The sequence below is a fragment of the Lithobates pipiens genome, unplaced genomic scaffold, assembly GCF_037356315.1.
Source record: "Lithobates pipiens isolate NorthernLeopardFrog02 unplaced genomic scaffold, aLitPip1_a1.2 Scaffold_3, whole genome shotgun sequence".
Classification (NCBI taxonomy): Eukaryota; Metazoa; Chordata; class Amphibia; order Anura; family Ranidae; genus Lithobates; species Lithobates pipiens.
Genome location: NW_027507790.1, coordinates 114377116 through 114395742, shown reverse-complemented (window position 1 = coordinate 114395742; position 18627 = coordinate 114377116). Strand labels below are relative to the sequence as shown.

The following is an 18627-nucleotide window of genomic DNA, read 5'->3' as shown; positions in this document are numbered from 1 at the left end:
CCCAAGGAAGGTGTCTGAGTGATTCAGGAGTCCTATGTTTCTTATTCATTTTTATGGCTGGTATAATGATCAGTGATGCAAATAACACAAAGGGGGTTATTTACTAAAGAAAATCCACTTTGTACTGCAAGTGCCCTTGGAACCGCAGTCGCTGTAGATCTGAGGGGGACATGCAAGGAAAATAAAAAAACAGCATTTTAGCTTGCACATGATTGGATGATAAAATCAGCAGAGCTTCCACTCATTTCAGATCTACCCCTTAGATTTAGAGCAACTGCACTTCCAAGTGCACTTGCAGTGCAAAGTGGATTTGCCTTTCGTAAATAACCCCCAAAGTGTAACTACTGGAATATTGTACTGTTTTCCTCTACTTTTACTGAAGTGCATTAATACTGCCATTTTCCATGCATACCCAGATTTTACCCCTGTTAATCAGTTCAAGATACATAAGGAGAAAATGTTAGTTACAGTTTTTCTGTGACGTGCCTTATTCAATGAGCTGTAAAGTGAGGCAAACAGCTAAAAACACACTTTAAAAACTCCTGTAACTAATCTGCATTGTGCCTGCCAAAAAATGTGTAATTTTGTTAAGGCAGTTTGCAGAACCTGAAAGACTAGGATTCTGAAAGACCCCGGGCACACTCAGGAGAGGAACTGTAGGAGTGTCTAAGTCACTTGAAACAATGGGAGTGGCTTAAAGTGATATTAAAGGTTATTTTTCTTTTAATAACAAACATGTTATACTTACCTCCTCAAATGGTTTTGAACAGAGCAGCCCTGATCCTCTTCTTCTCAGGTCCCCCGCTGGTGTTCCTGGCTCCTACTCTTCTCTGAGTGCCCCTATAGCAAGCCGCTAGCTACGGGGGCACTTGTGCATGCTTGCTCCCCAGCCCAGCTTTGTGTGTCAATAAGACACATATAGAATGGGGCTCTGCCCTGCCCTTGCCCCCACCTCCCTGGTTGTGATTGACAGCAGTGGGAACCGATGGCTCCTGCTACTGTCTCTCAGCCAATGAGGAGGCAGAGACCCAAGAGAGCAGCTGCTCTTGTGCACATCGCTGGAGGGGGAAAATCTCACTGATGATCATCTCTGTACTCTCTCCCCCAGTCAGCAATCTCTATTTGTTAAAATTACAGCACTGTTCTTTGGAGTAAAGTCTAAATAGCTTACAGTGCTGCCCCTCCATCTCCCAGTCTAAATGTTGAAAGGCAGGAGAACACAGAGATATACTTGGGGTACTATTTAGTATTTAGCTTAGTATTTTTAAAGAAAACTGTGCTTTGTCCATGCGAATGTTTACTATTTTGCCTTCCCTTCTTCACTCTGCCGCTTCATAAATGCTGGGAATGTAGGAAAATACTAGAACTTGTGGGTATACAGATGGTGCATGTGACTCACTCAACTTTCTCTCACATGACATTGTTAGTGTGAGCAATGGACTGCTCAGGCACCAACACCATTACATGTGGGTGGTGAGAAAGTCTATAACCCTTTGTAAACTCGGACTAGAAAGAGTTTACACAGGGCTTCTTCTCCACACTCCCACAACAAAGGGAAGTTAATGGTAAGAATAGAAAGATAAGAATAAGATGATTCTAAAGGTATAGTTTTTTTTTTTTGTTTTTTTTTTAAATAACAAACATGTCATACTTACCTGCTTGGTGCAATAGATTTGCACAGCGCAACCCCCAATCCTACTCTTCTCCGGGTCCCCTGACGGTGCTCCTGGCTAATCCCCCCTTGACCAGTGCCCCAATAGCAAGTCACTTGCAATGGGGACACTGGTGCATGCTCACTTCTGAATCCTGCTCTATGTGTCCATGAGACACACAGAACCAAGGCTCGGCCCCGACCCCACTCTCTCTTCATTGGTTCACTGGCTGTGATTGACAACATGGCTATGTCTCGGCCAATGAGGAGAGTGAGACCCGGGACAGCACATCGCTGGATCGAGAGTGGGCTCAGGTGAGTATAAGAATGTATCAAAGTAAAAAAAAAAACTTTAGCCTTTACAGCTACTTTAAGAAGGTAATATTAAGATGTTGCTGGGACTCCCTTTAAAGTTAACCTGTTTATTTGCCCTGCATAGGCAAATCACTGACTTTATGGATTACTAACTGTTTTTTATAGCTGCTTTCACTTTTTTTTTCAGAAATTACCGACCATTCTTTATACAGGTCCAGCAATTAAAAAATGTACTTTGTATAATTTTTCTCTCCATTTTCTCTGTTATTGTACTCTATATGAGCATATGTATTGTATAAATTTGCAGTACACACAGTGATCATTCCTAAAGGTTGCCTGATACTTTCTTCTATTACCGTATCAAGGCTGCCATACGCACAGTTATTTTCTTCATAGTTTTTCAATCATGGAATTACACCAGCATAAAAACTACAACGAACTTAAATTGTTAATAATATAGTCCATGTTATTTACAATATTACAATATGTGATGGGGATTTTAAATTGTGAGGCATAATATTAAAATCCTATGAAGCATGTATAGATTTCTCCTGTCCTTCACCCTCTGGCAGACAATTAAATGATGTTACTAATCTTTAGACTCTGAGTTGAAATTGGATGTAGAGATTCTTAAAATATTCTGAAACCGAATAGCATCCTAGCAAGTCTTTCATCTAGGCTAACAACATCTGAGCTCTGTTATGCTCAATTAAGTAACGCCATAATTTGTTTTTAACAACCATTTAAAAGAAACTATTTGGCTTGTACGCAAACATTGATCCTTCTTCTCCCTTTCATGCCACTGTTAACACTCAGTAAGTGGTAAATTCATGGCGCTCTTATTACTTGGTCTTCAGTTTTAAGTACGGAGTGTGGAGTTTCATGAATGTCTTTTCCTATTACCACGTTTATTTTTTATTTATTTTTATGGTTCAACTAGATGGACTTGTGTCTTTTTTCAACCTGACTAACTATGTAATTATGTTTAGGTAACTGCTGTCTGTAGCTGAAAATGAGCATTGACGAATGATGGAAGCTCCAGAGTACCTCGATTTAGATGAGATCGACTTCAGTGATGACATATCTGTAAGTAAATAAAATAGGCTTCTCAAAATCAATAGGCCTGATTGCTATTTGTAACCAGTAAGTTTTTTGTTTTTTTAATGTGCTGAATTACACCTGCCGACTGCACAATTCTAAGTGCAGTGATTATGAGAAAAAAAACACAGTGAAAAAAGTCTTCAGTGGGGCTTCGATGAGCCTTCGGTGTGGCTTCGTAGGGCTTTAGTGGGGCTTCAAGCGAGCTTTGCCATAGACTTCTGTGGAGGCTTTGAAGATGCTTTGAAGCACCACAAAGCTACATGGGGTATAATTTTTGAAGTGAAGCTAAAGCAAAAGCAAGGTGTAAACAGGACTGTAAGCTAACTATTTTATTTAGTCACAGGAGCTTTGTGTGTGTGTGTGTGTGTATGTGTTGAAGCCGAAGCAAGTGTAAATGAGCCCTTTAATGGACCTAACTGAATAAAAAATTTATTTCTGCAGAGTACTATTTGTGGTCATAGCTCTTTATCTTCTTGAATAACGATACTGCAGTTTGATGTATCCATTCTAAATACATTACATATATTGTACTGTTTTTAAATTCTTACACTAGAATTTAGATTCACAGTTTAAATGATTTTCTTCTGTTTTTGTTCATTGCACGTGCTTCAGATCTCTCAATGTAACCCATCAAATGTAATAAGATGGGTAAAAGATGGCTTCAGCTCCTGTTCTCCCCCTGTAGAGAACTCCTCAGATGTATTGGACCTCTATGAGAACAGGATCTAAAGCCATCCTTTACCCATCTCATTATATTTATGCAACAGGGAGTCGGTGTCTGTGTGCAGGCAGTCACCATTGTGTTGAAGTCTACTGGAGCCTGACAAGCCGATCCTGTCTTGCACCAGTTTTTTTACATGCTGATCCAACTGACACAGGTTTGGAGGGACATTTGAGCAATATCATTTTCATTGTTTTGGGGATTATTGTCGTCTTGTTACATAACCCCTGTTAGTGCCAAAACAGTGTCAGGAGGAGTATCACTCCCTCTGGCGTACCTGCACTTCTCTTTCTGATTGCTATTTATTCAAGGGACTAAAGTTGACTTTACAGTTTTCTTGTTCAATTTCCTTTAGATTTACCTTCAACTATGTAGTGCAAGGGCCTGCCTGACTGCATACAAATTTGAAAGTGTTTAGGTTTAATCTCGTATTATATATATGTTTTGGTAAATCTAAAGGAAAATTGTACAAGAAAAATGTGTAATATATGGCCAGCCTTACAGTGCTATTTTTGAAGTAATAAACTTATGGTATCATTGTCTAGTTGCCACATAGCACCTTTCAGTACTAAAAGAAAAACCCTTATTGGATCCTGCCAAATGATGTGACGTCACCAAGTGTTTGAGATGCCTGTACTTTGCTGTAGCTTAAAGCGTTTGTTAACCCCAAAAAAATAAAAATAAAGATACTGTTCCCTTAAAGCATTTTATACAGCACAGTGCTTGTGCCCTCTTTTTTACCTGAAATACCTTTCTGATCCTGCCAGTTTCTACACCCCCCCTCTGTACACTGACCATGAAATATCAGGGCTTCTGAGCACCATGGTCAGTGTATGTGCCTCGCTCATACGCTGCTTCGTGCAGCTCTCCCTGTGTCTCCTCTGTCCTCCTCCCCCTCCCCTACCTGCCTGTCAGCTCTCACTAGTGCTGCTCTGCTCCTCTCCCATGGCTACAAATCTATCTGTCCTTGTTATCTCCTCTGTCAGATAAAAAGCTGTATCCTAGTGCCTGTGCTTTATATATATAAAAAAACATTTTCTATCTGTTTTAACAGCATCTCCAAGTGATCATGTGACTTCAGATGACTACAGGCTCTCTACTCCCTGTTCCCTGCCTCCCCAGCTGACGTCGGCAGGGGAATCTAGGCCCCTGCCTGCTGATGCTATCAGACTAAGAGAACAGAGAGGCTGAAGTCATGTAATCACGGGGAGACTGTTAAAATGGGTAGAAATCTGATTTTATTCAATAAAGCACAGGCACTAGGATACAGCTTTTTATCTGACAGAGGGGATGGTATAAAGATGAGATAGTGGCTTACAACCACTTTAGACTTCCTCTACATTTGATAGAAAATTATAAGTGGTGACTTGGATCACTTTTTAAGAACTATCGACTGAAATATTCAGCTGGCAGAAAACAAAAATTGCGAATTTTCCTTATTTGTTAATCATGAGTCGTTAGGCCAGTCTTGCTCAACAAGGCTTTTGTTTAACCCTTGGATTCCTCCAAAGGTACCCAGAGCACTGGCAGGTTGATCTTTCACCTACTACCAATATTTCCAAAACCAAACGTGAAAAATTAAGACTTTATAGGTTGCCACATATAATTTCAAAATAAAGGAGGTGAGTACTAGAACAAAAATATAAAAATGCAAAGTTTATTCACAATCCAAAATCGTTAATTGGTATAAAAACTTCAAGCACTTGTGGTAAATGTCAACTATATTCCCCATGGGATAGCAATGCACTTGGCTCATACAAATCTAGCCCAAAAGTATATATGCAACATACGTACATTAAAAATAAGGAACACGTTTCCAAAACTGTACTGGGCCAGATGGTATGGAGAATCCAAATGCCAATCTTGATCCCTACTTGTTTCACCCAAAAATGACCTCTTCAGGAGATCCTATATGTGTTGTAAAACAGGTCACAAATACTTACATAACGTAGTTGTTCCTATCTATGAATGCCATATCAAGTACTCACACATATATGGTCAATAAGCTCAGAGATGCTCAGTTCAAGCAGAGGAATCCATGCTACCCCATAACCAGTAGCTGAGTCCAGAAAGAATTTTAATATTTTTTGAGAATTGAATAAAACATGTTTTGTGGATCTAGGCACTTCCTCTTCATTAGGGTTCTGACACTATATAACCCAAGTAAGACAGTATTCAGTAGATTGAGTGTAGTACTTGTATTATACAGTCCGAAATTGATACTGTGCTGCCTGTATCTCATTTTAGCAGCAGTTTATAGCAAGTGAACCAAATGACATGAGGGGCAGCACTTTTTCAGGCGTATGATTAGTGATGGACGAACTTCCGACGGGACGTTTCGCGAACGCGAAACGCGAACGGACACAAACGTTCGCGAAAACGACCGTTCGCCGCGGGCTCCATTGACTTCAATGGGAGGCGAATTTCGCAAACCTTTAGGTCGAATTTGCGGCCACGGGGTAATTATTAGGGGGTAGCACGTAGTCCCACCACCTGGACAATAGCATAATACATGTATGAGGTGAATTTGGGATCGATAACTACAAGCATTTTTTTTTTATTTGGGAAATTGTTCTGACAATTCAGGACTATGGAGCTAATGAAGGCAATGGAGGAGAGGGAAGGTCAGGGACCAGGGTAGGCAAACAAGAGGGTGCAGGAGATACAGAGCACTGACAGCAGCACCGTAATACAGAGCACTGACATCAGCACCGTGACATACAGCGCTGACAGCAGCTCCGTGACATACAGCGCTGACAGCAGCTCCGTGACATACAGCGCTGACAGCAGCTCCGTGACATACAGCGCTGACAGCAGCTCCGTGACATACAGCGCTGACAGCAGCTCCGTGACATACAGCGCTGACAGCAGCACCGTGACATACAGCGCTGACAGCAGCTCCGTGACATACAGCGCTGACAGCAGCTCCGTGACATACAGCGCTGACAGCAGCTCCGTGACATACAGCACTGACAGCAGCTCCGTGACATACAGCGCTGACAGCAGCTCCGTGACATACAGCGCTGACAGCAGCACCGTGACATACAGCGCTGACAGCAGCTCCGTGACATACAGCGCTGACAGCAGCTCCGTGACATACAGCGCTGACAGCAGCTCCGTGACATACAGCGCTGACAGCAGCTCCGTGACATACAGCGCTGACAGCAGCTCCGTGACATACAGCGCTGACAGCAGCTCCGTGACATACAGCGCTGACAGCAGCTCCGTGACATACAGCGCTGACAGCAGCTCCGTGACATACAGCGCTGACAGCAGCTCCGTGACATACAGCGCTGACAGCAGCTCCGTGACATACAGCGCTGACAGCAGCACCGTAAGCAGCCCCAGGAGGAAGTCAGCACAGCACAGGGATGGTGTGATCCCCTCATAATAAGAACCCCCAGGAGGAAGTCAGCACAGCACAGGGATGGTGGGAGCCCCTCATAATAAGAACACCCAGGAGGAAGTCAGCACAGCACAGGGATGGTGGGAACCCCTCATAATAAGCAGCCCCAGTAGAAATATGACACCGCTCAACCTCTTCAAAGAGGAGGGTAGGGGCATATAGTACGGTGTGCTTTTTTGGGTCAGGGAAGTGAGCCAAATGAATTAAGAAGGTCTGTGTGCTTGATTCCAAAAATTGTTTATAGACATATACATGGTCTACTGATCACATGTGTTGAATTCCTCCGAGATCCATGCCTCATTCATTTTTAGAAATGTGAGGTAGTTAACACTGTGGTGAGCTAGGCGAGTACGCTTATCGGTCACAATCCCCCCTGCTGCGCTGAACGTCCTTTCGGACAGGACACTGGATGAGGGGCAAGCCAACAGTTCGATTGCAAATTGGGCAAGCTCTGGCCAGAGGTCAAGCCTGCCCACCCAGTAGTCTAGGGGTTCATCACTCCTCAGAGCGTCCACATCGGCCGTTAACCCAATGTAGTCGGACACCTGACGGTCTAGGCGTTCCCTGATGCTGGATCCGGATGACACCTGTCGATGGGTCGGCTGAAAGAATGACCTCATATCCGAAGTCACCAACACATCTTCAAACCGGCCTCTTCTTGCAGGCGCTGTTGGATTGGTACCCGCAAATCCTTCTCTGGGAGTGGGAATTGCTCCTCTGCCAGCGCACGCAAAAGCAGAATGCAGCATTTCTCGAAGCAAGGCCTGGAAGTGCTGCATTCTGACAGCCCTCTGCGACGGCGGTAACATTTCCGCCATTTTGTGTTTGTACCGGGGGTCTAAGTACGTTGCCACCCAGTACTGGTCCTTGACCCTCATGCTTTTTATACGGGGGTCCCTATTAAAACACTGGAGCATGAAGGCCCCCATTTGCACTAAAGTGGAAGCGGTGTGGTGGCCTGGCTCCTGCTCATCATCCAGGATAATGTCGTCCTCTTCATTCTCCTCTCCCCATCCTCGCACAACAGGGATCCCAGAAAGGTTTAAAGCATGCTCTTCTTGCTCCTGCTCATCCGCCCCGGCACCATCCTCCTCTGACTCCTCATCAGACTCCTGTTGTTGACTTGTCTCAGATAGAGTAGCCCCCCCTGGGAATTCATCCAGCATTGCGACTTCCTCATCTTCCCGCTCCTGCTCCTCCACAGCCTGATCAATGACACGACGCAATGCACGCTCCAGAAAGAAGGCATAAGGTACCATGTCACTGATGGCGCCATGGCTGCGACTGACCAGTTTGGTGATCTCCTCAAATGGCCGCAGAAGTCTGCATGTGTCGCGCATGAGCAGCCACTGGCGCGGTGAAAAAAAACCCAGCTCCCCAGAACCGTTTCTTTCGCAGAGTTCATACAGGTAGACGTTAACTGCACGTTTCTGCTGGAGCAGCCTATCAAGCATATAGAAGGTTGAGTTCCATCGCGTCGGGCAATCGCAAATAAGACGTCTGACCGGCAGATGGTGTCGCCGCTGAATGTCAGCAAGGCGAGCCATGGCCGTGTAAGATCTTCTGAAATGGGCCGAGATTTTCCTTGCCTGCCGCAAGATGTCCTGGACCCCAGGGTATTTGACAAGGAATCGCTGCACGACCAAGTTTAAGACGTGTGCCATGCACGGCACGTGCGTGATTTTGCCCTGTTTCAATGCGCTAAGCAGATTGGCACCGTTGTCACACACCACTTTACCAACTGTCAAATTGAGCGGTGTTAGCCACTCATCTGCCTGTGAACGCAAAGCTGAAAGGAGTGCCGGGCCAGTGTGGCTCTTTGCTTCCAGGCACAACAGACGCAGCACGGCATGGCAACGTCTCACCTGGCATGTGGAATAGGTTCTGGGGAGCTTGGGCGGTGCAGTGGAAGAGACGCTAGCAGCGGAAAAGGAGGAGGCAGCTGAGGAGGAGAGGGAGGAGGATGGAGTAGGAGGAGGAGAAGAAGAGTCAGGCCTGCATGCAATCCGTGGCGGTAAAACCAAATCTACACGGGTGCCACGGGTTACATGCTTGACGGCCGTCAGAAGGTTCACCCAGTGGGCAGTAAAACTGATATACCTTCCCTGCCCGTGTTTGCTAGACCACGTGTCTGTGGTCAGATGTATCTTGGCACCGACACTGTGTGCCAGAGATACATTCACTTGCCGCTGAACATGGCCATATAGCTCTGGGATGCCCTTCTCTGAGAAATACTTCCTTCCTGGGACCTTCCATTGTGGTGTTCCAATGGCCACAAATTTGCGAAAGGCCTCCGAGTCCACCAGTTTATATGGCAGTAGTTGGCGGGCTATGAGTTCTGACAAGCCAGCCGCCAACCGTTGGGCAAGAGGGTTATCCGGCGTCATCATTTTTTTACGCTCAAACATTAGGCCCACGGAAGCCTGCCTTTTTGCAGAAAAATGTGAGCTTGGCGTGATGGAAGGTGGAGTGGAGGACAATTGTGAGGAGAGAGGAGAAGGAGAAGTAGAAGACGAGGCTGGACGGTGAGAGCCTGCAGTGTGGCTTTGTGTGTTCCGTTGCTCCCACTGGGCTCGGTGATGGCTGCTCATGTGCCTTCTTAAGGCGGTCGTCCCTAGGTGAGTATTGGGCTTACCGCGACTAACGCGTTGACTGCAAAGATTGCAGATGGCAACGCTATTGTCAGCAGCGGACACGTTAAAAAAAGCCCACACTGCGGAGCCATGTGCCGGTGTCCTGGGAGCGCCAGATGTGACCGTACATGGTCGATGACTCGCTCCTGATACATTTGCAGTCTGCTTTGTCCCTGCTGTGCAATGTAAGTCATTGCTGCTTCTCCTCCCTATCTGCTGGTCCATATCTCCCTCTGAACTCCCCTCCTCTTCCTCTCTTGTGGGCACCCACGTGACATCACTAGACACGTCATCATCAACGTCACCTTCCCCACCGCTATAAGTAGAGTAGGCAGCAACACCGGGGACCAACCTCCTCCTTGGGCTGATCTGGGTACTGGCGTCAGACTGCTGAGTAGCGCTTGTTGCTACCTCCTCTTCCTGATCCAATACCAAGAGTGGCTGCGCATCAGAAATGTCCTCTTGATATGGATCGGAAAATAATTCCAGTGACTCAAGCGGAAGGTATGTGGTGGTGGTGGTGGTGGTCGTGTTGTTGGTGGTAGTGTCTTTGGGGGTGCACATAGCAGAGAGTGAAGAAGAGGGTGCAGATCGAGAGGATGAGGAGGGTGCAGAAGAGTAAGGCTGAGCGAGCCACTCAACCAAGTCTGGTGCATCCTTTAAAGTAATTGAACGCACCTTCTGCAACTTCCCACTTTGGCTCAAGCCTGTTGCTCCTGCCCTACCCCTACCACCCCTGCGGAAGGGCCTGCCTCTTCCTCTGCATGTCATTTTTTAAATGACCCTGTGACAAAACTCTTAGTCCCTATACCGCTGAAGGACTGCTGCAGTATAGGTGAGCGGTCAGCAGTGGTGCACGTCAACCCTATCTATTGTGGACCTATAGCGGTCCTTACAGAACAGCAGACTGTACCGCACTCAAGCCTATGTACCGTAGCACCCTATACCAAGTTACCAGTCCTTATAAGAACTTTTGTGGACCAAGCAGGTTGTGTATTAGTGTTTAGCAGACTGTACGTCAGTCCCTATACCGCTGAAGGACTGCTGCAGTATAGGGCAGCGGTCAGCAGTGGTGCACGTCAACCCTATCTATTGTGGACCGATAGCGGTCCTTACAGAACAGCAGACTGTACCGCACTCAAGCCTATGTACCGTAGCACCCTATACCAAGTTACCAGTCCTTATAAGAACTTTTGTGGACCAAGCAGGTTGTGTATTAGTGTTTAGCAGACTGTACGTCAGTCCCTATACCGCTGAAGGACTGCTGCAGTATAGGGCAGCGGTCAGCAGTGGTGCACGTCAACCCTATCTATTGTGGACCGATAGCGGTCCTTACAGAACAGCAGACTGTACCGCACTCAAGCCTATGTACCGTAGCACCCTATACCAAGTTACCAGTCCTTATAAGAACTTTTGTGGAACAAGCAGGTTGTGTGTTAGTGATTAGCAGACTGTACGTCAGTCCCTATACCGCTGAAGGACTGCTGCAGTATAGGTGAGCGGTCAGCAGTGGTGCACGTCAACCCTATCTATTGTGGACCGATAGCGGTCCTTACAGAACAGCAGACTGTACCGCACTCAAGCCTATGTACCGTAGCACCCTATACCAAGTTACCAGTCCTTATAAGAACTTTTGTGGACCAAGCAGGTTGTGTATTAGTGTTTAGCAGACTGTACGTCAGTCCCTATACCGCTGAAGGACTGCTGCAGTATAGGGCAGCGGTCAGCAGTGGTGCACGTCAACCCTATCTATTGTGGACCGATAGCGGTCCTTACAGAACAGCAGACTGTACCGCACTCAAGCCTATGTACCGTAGCACCCTATACCAAGTTACCAGTCCTTATAAGAACTTTTGTGGAACAAGCAGGTTGTGTGTTAGTGATTAGCAGACTGTACGTCAGTCCCTATACCGCTGAAGGACTGCTGCAGTATAGGTGAGCGGTCAGCAGTGGTGCACGTCAACCCTATCTATTGTGGACCGATAGCGGTCCTTACAGAACAGCAGACTGTACCGCACTCAAGCCTATGTACCGTAGCACCCTATACCAAGTTACCAGTCCTTATAAGAACTTTTGTGGACCAAGCAGGTTGTGTATTAGTGTTTAGCAGACTGTACGTCAGTCCCTATACCGCTGAAGGACTGCTGCAGTATAGGGCAGCGGTCAGCAGTGGTGCACGTCAACCCTATCTATTGTGGACCGATAGCGGTCCTTACAGAACAGCAGACTGTACCGCACTCAAGCCTATGTACCGTAGCACCCTATACCAAGTTACCAGTCCTTATAAGAACTTTTGTGGAACAAGCAGGTTGTGTGTTAGTGATTAGCAGACTGTACGTCAGTCCCTATACCGCTGAAGGACTGCTGCAGTATAGGTGAGCGGTCAGCAGTGGTGCACGTCAACCCTATCTATTGTGGACCGATAGCGGTCCTTACAGAACAGCAGACTGTACCGCACTCAAGCCTATGTACCGTAGCACCCTATACCAAGTTACCAGTCCTTATAAGAACTTTTGTGGACCAAGCAGGTTGTGTATTAGTGTTTAGCAGACTGTACGTCAGTCCCTATACCGCTGAAGGACTGCTGCAGTATAGGGCAGCGGTCAGCAGTGGTGCACGTCAACCCTATCTATTGTGGACCGATAGCGGTCCTTACAGAACAGCAGACTGTACCGCACTCAAGCCTATGTACCGTAGCACCCTATACCAAGTTACCAGTCCTTATAAGAACTTTTGTGGAACAAGCAGGTTGTGTGTTAGTGATTAGCAGACTGTACGTCAGTCCCTATACCGCTGAAGGACTGCTGCAGTATAGGTGAGCGGTCAGCAGTGGTGCACGTCAACCCTATCTATTGTGGACCGATAGCGGTCCTTACAGAACAGCAGACTGTACCGCACTCAAGCCTATGTACCGTAGCACCCTATACCAAGTTACCAGTCCTTATAAGAACTTTTGTGGACCAAGCAGGTTGTGTATTAGTGTTTAGCAGACTGTACGTCAGTCCCTATACCGCTGAAGGACTGCTGCAGTATAGGGCAGCGGTCAGCAGTGGTGCACGTCAACCCTATCTATTGTGGACCGATAGCGGTCCTTACAGAACAGCAGACTGTACCGCACTCAAGCCTATGTACCGTAGCACCCTATACCAAGTTACCAGTCCTTATAAGAACTTTTGTGGAACAAGCAGGTTGTGTGTTAGTGATTAGCAGACTGTACGTCAGTCCCTATACCGCTGAAGGACTGCTGCAGTATAGGTGAGCGGTCAGCAGTGGTGCACGTCAACCCTATCTATTGTGGACCGATAGCGGTCCTTACAGAACAGCAGACTGTACCGCACTCAAGCCTATGTACCGTAGCACCCTATACCAAGTTACCAGTCCTTATAAGAACTTTTGTGGACCAAGCAGGTTGTGTATTAGTGTTTAGCAGACTGTACGTCAGTCCCTATACCGCTGAAGGACTGCTGCAGTATAGGGCAGCGGTCAGCAGTGGTGCACGTCAACCCTATCTATTGTGGACCGATAGCGGTCCTTACAGAACAGCAGACTGTACCGCACTCAAGCCTATGTACCGTAGCACCCTATACCAAGTTACCAGTCCTTATAAGAACTTTTGTGGAACAAGCAGGTTGTGTGTTAGTGATTAGCAGACTGTACGTCAGTCCCTATACCGCTGAAGGACTGCTGCAGTATAGGTGAGCGGTCAGCAGTGGTGCACGTCAACCCTATCTATTGTGGACCGATAGCGGTCCTTACAGAACAGCAGACTGTACCGCACTCAAGCCTATGTACCGTAGCACCCTATACCAAGTTACCAGTCCTTATAAGAACTTTTGTGGACCAAGCAGGTTGTGTATTAGTGTTTAGCAGACTGTACGTCAGTCCCTATACCGCTGAAGGACTGCTGCAGTATAGGGCAGCGGTCAGCAGTGGTGCACGTCAACCCTATCTATTGTGGACCGATAGCGGTCCTTACAGAACAGCAGACTGTACCGCACTCAAGCCTATGTACCGTAGCACCCTATACCAAGTTACCAGTCCTTATAAGAACTTTTGTGGAACAAGCAGGTTGTGTGTTAGTGATTAGCAGACTGTACGTCAGTCCCTATACCGCTGAAGGACTGCTGCAGTATAGGTGAGCGGTCAGCAGTGGTGCACGTCAACCCTATCTATTGTGGACCGATAGCGGTCCTTACAGAACAGCAGACTGTACCGCACTCAAGCCTATGTACCGTAGCACCCTATACCAAGTTACCAGTCCTTATAAGAACTTTTGTGGACCAAGCAGGTTGTGTATTAGTGTTTAGCAGACTGTACGTCAGTCCCTATACCGCTGAAGGACTGCTGCAGTATAGGGCAGCGGTCAGCAGTGGTGCACGTCAACCCTATCTATTGTGGACCGATAGCGGTCCTTACAGAACAGCAGACTGTACCGCACTCAAGCCTATGTACCGTAGCACCCTATACCAAGTTACCAGTCCTTATAAGAACTTTTGTGGAACAAGCAGGTTGTGTGTTAGTGATTAGCAGACTGTACGTCAGTCCCTATACCGCTGAAGGACTGCTGCAGTATAGGTGAGCGGTCAGCAGTGGTGCACGTCAACCCTATCTATTGTGGACCGATAGCGGTCCTTACAGAACAGCAGACTGTACCGCACTCAAGCCTATGTACCGTAGCACCCTATACCAAGTTACCAGTCCTTATAAGAACTTTTGTGGACCAAGCAGGTTGTGTATTAGTGTTTAGCAGACTGTACGTCAGTCCCTATACCGCTGAAGGACTGCTGCAGTATAGGGCAGCGGTCAGCAGTGGTGCACGTCAACCCTATCTATTGTGGACCGATAGCGGTCCTTACAGAACAGCAGACTGTACCGCACTCAAGCCTATGTACCGTAGCACCCTATACCAAGTTACCAGTCCTTATAAGAACTTTTGTGGAACAAGCAGGTTGTGTGTTAGTGATTAGCAGACTGTACGTCAGTCCCTATACCGCTGAAGGACTGCTGCAGTATAGGTGAGCGGTCAGCAGTGGTGCACGTCAACCCTATCTATTGTGGACCGATAGCGGTCCTTACAGAACAGCAGACTGTACCGCACTCAAGCCTATGTACCGTAGCACCCTATACCAAGTTACCAGTCCTTATAAGAACTTTTGTGGACCAAGCAGGTTGTGTATTAGTGTTTAGCAGACTGTACGTCAGTCCCTATACCGCTGAAGGACTGCTGCAGTATAGGGCAGCGGTCAGCAGTGGTGCACGTCAACCCTATCTATTGTGGACCGATAGCGGTCCTTACAGAACAGCAGACTGTACCGCACTCAAGCCTATGTACCGTAGCACCCTATACCAAGTTACCAGTCCTTATAAGAACTTTTGTGGAACAAGCAGGTTGTGTGTTAGTGATTAGCAGACTGTACGTCAGTCCCTATACCGCTGAAGGACTGCTGCAGTATAGGTGAGCGGTCAGCAGTGGTGCACGTCAACCCTATCTATTGTGGACCGATAGCGGTCCTTACAGAACAGCAGACTGTACCGCACTCAAGCCTATGTACCGTAGCACCCTATACCAAGTTACCAGTCCTTATAAGAACTTTTGTGGACCAAGCAGGTTGTGTATTAGTGTTTAGCAGACTGTACGTCAGTCCCTATACCGCTGAAGGACTGCTGCAGTATAGGGCAGCGGTCAGCAGTGGTGCACGTCAACCCTATCTATTGTGGACCGATAGCGGTCCTTACAGAACAGCAGACTGTACCGCACTCAAGCCTATGTACCGTAGCACCCTATACCAAGTTACCAGTCCTTATAAGAACTTTTGTGGACCAAGCAGGTTGTGTGTTAGTGTTTAGCAGACTGTACGTCAGTCCCTATACCGCTGAAGGACTGCTGCAGTATAGGGCAGCGGTCAGCAGTGGTGCACGTCAACCCTATCTATTGTGGACCGATAGCGGTCCTTACAGAACAGCAGACTGTACCGCACTCAAGCCTATGTACCGTAGCACCCTATACCAAGTTACCAGTCCTTATAAGAACTTTTGTGGAACAAGCAGGTTGTGTGTTAGTGATTAGCAGACTGTACGTCAGTCCCTATACCGCTGAAGGACTGCTGCAGTATAGGTGAGCGGTCAGCAGTGGTGCACGTCAACCCTATCTATTGTGGACCGATAGCGGTCCTTACAGAACAGCAGACTGTACCGCACTCAAGCCTATGTACCGTAGCACCCTATACCAAGTTACCAGTCCTTATAAGAACTTTTGTGGACCAAGCAGGTTGTGTATTAGTGTTTAGCAGACTGTACGTCAGTCCCTATACCGCTGAAGGACTGCTGCAGTATAGGGCAGCGGTCAGCAGTGGTGCACGTCAACCCTATCTATTGTGGACCGATAGCGGTCCTTACAGAACAGCAGACTGTACCGCACTCAAGCCTATGTACCGTAGCACCCTATACCAAGTTACCAGTCCTTATAAGAACTTTTGTGGAACAAGCAGGTTGTGTGTTAGTGATTAGCAGACTGTACGTCAGTCCCTATACCGCTGAAGGACTGCTGCAGTATAGGTGAGCGGTCAGCAGTGGTGCACGTCAACCCTATCTATTGTGGACCGATAGCGGTCCTTACAGAACAGCAGACTGTACCGCACTCAAGCCTATGTACCGTAGCACCCTATACCAAGTTACCAGTCCTTATAAGAACTTTTGTGGACCAAGCAGGTTGTGTATTAGTGTTTAGCAGACTGTACGTCAGTCCCTATACCGCTGAAGGACTGCTGCAGTATAGGGCAGCGGTCAGCAGTGGTGCACGTCAACCCTATCTATTGTGGACCGATAGCGGTCCTTACAGAACAGCAGACTGTACCGCACTCAAGCCTATGTACCGTAGCACCCTATACCAAGTTACCAGTCCTTATAAGAACTTTTGTGGACCAAGCAGGTTGTGTGTTAGTGTTTAGCAGACTGTACGTCAGTCCCTATACCGCTGAAGGACTGCTGCAGTATAGGGCAGCGGTCAGCAGTGGTGCACGTCAACCCTATCTATTGTGGACCGATAGCGGTCCTTACAGAACAGCAGACTGTACCGCACTCAAGCCTATGTACCGTAGCACCCTATACCAAGTTACCAGTCCTTATAAGAACTTTTGTGGAACAAGCAGGTTGTGTGTTAGTGATTAGCAGACTGTACGTCAGTCCCTATACCGCTGAAGGACTGCTGCAGTATAGGTGAGCGGTCAGCAGTGGTGCACGTCAACCCTATCTATTGTGGACCGATAGCGGTCCTTACAGAACAGCAGACTGTACCGCACTCAAGCCTATGTACCGTAGCACCCTATACCAAGTTACCAGTCCTTATAAGAACTTTTGTGGACCAAGCAGGTTGTGTATTAGTGTTTAGCAGACTGTACGTCAGTCCCTATACCGCTGAAGGACTGCTGCAGTATAGGGCAGCGGTCAGCAGTGGTGCACGTCAACCCTATCTATTGTGGACCGATAGCGGTCCTTACAGAACAGCAGACTGTACCGCACTCAAGCCTATGTACCGTAGCACCCTATACCAAGTTACCAGTCCTTATAAGAACTTTTGTGGACCAAGCAGGTTGTGTATTAGTGTTTAGCAGACTGTACGTCAGTCCCTATACCGCTGAAGGACTGCTGCAGTATAGGGCAGCGGTCAGCAGTGGTGCACGTCAACCCTATCTATTGTGGACCGATAGCGGTCCTTACAGAACAGCAGACTGTACCGCACTCAAGCCTATGTACCGTAGCACCCTATACCAAGTTACCAGTCCTTATAAGAACTTTTGTGGAACAAGCAGGTTGTGTGTTAGTGATTAGCAGACTGTACGTCAGTCCCTATACCGCTGAAGGACTGCTGCAGTATAGGGCAGCGGTCAGCAGTGGTGCACGTCAACCCTATCTATTGTGGACCGATAGCGGTCCTTACAGAACAGCAGACTGTACCGCACTCAAGCCTATGTACCGTAGCACCCTATACCAAGTTACCAGTCCTTATAAGAACTTTTGTGGACCAAGCAGGTTGTGTATTAGTGTTTAGCAGACTGTACGTCAGTCCCTATACCGCTGAAGGACTGCTGCAGTATAGGGCAGCGGTCAGCAGTGGTGCACGTCAACCCTATCTATTGTGGACCGATAGCGGTCCTTACAGAACAGCAGACTGTACCGCACTCAAGCCTATGTACCGTAGCACCCTATACCAAGTTACCAGTCCTTATAAGAACTTTTGTGGACCAAGCAGGTTGTGTATTAGTGTTTAGCAGACTGTACGTCAGTCCCTATACCGCTGAAGGACTGCTGCAGTATAGGGCAGCGGTCAGCAGTGGTGCACGTCAACCCTATCTATTGTGGACCGATAGCGGTCCTTACAGAACAGCAGACTGTACCGCACTCAAGCCTATGTACCGTAGCACCCTATACCAAGTTACCAGTCCTTATAAGAACTTTTGTGGAACAAGCAGGTTGTGTGTTAGTGATTAGCAGACTGTACGTCAGTCCCTATACCGCTGAAGGACTGCTGCAGTATAGGGCAGCGGTCAGCAGTGGTGCACGTCAACCCTATCTATTGTGGACCGATAGCGGTCCTTACAGAACAGCAGACTGTACCGCACTCAAGCCTATGTACCGTAGCACCCTATACCAAGTTACCAGTCCTTATAAGAACTTTTGTGGAACAAGTGAGTTGTGAATGTTTAGCAGACTGCAGCAGAAGGGCAGCAGTCAAGTATAATATCCTTTCTATATTTGGAAGAAAGAATATTATACATGTACAAGCCTATTACTGTACCACTGA

The 18627-nt window shown here is 47.2% G+C and overlaps 1 protein-coding gene across 12 annotated transcripts in view; it reads left to right on the top strand.

Moving 5' to 3' along the window:
* The window catches only part of SNCAIP (synuclein alpha interacting protein), a 311501-nt gene that overhangs the window by 147387 nt on the left and 145487 nt on the right, over positions 1-18627 (top strand). For all 12 annotated transcript variants that reach the window (XM_077462204.1, XM_077462193.1, XM_077462201.1 and 9 more), the window contains one exon: positions 2956-3052. In XM_077462204.1, the coding sequence (XP_077318330.1) occupies positions 2993-3052 (60 nt within the window). In that variant the 5' untranslated portion in view covers positions 2956-2992. The remainder of the gene's footprint in view (positions 1-2955; positions 3053-18627) is intronic.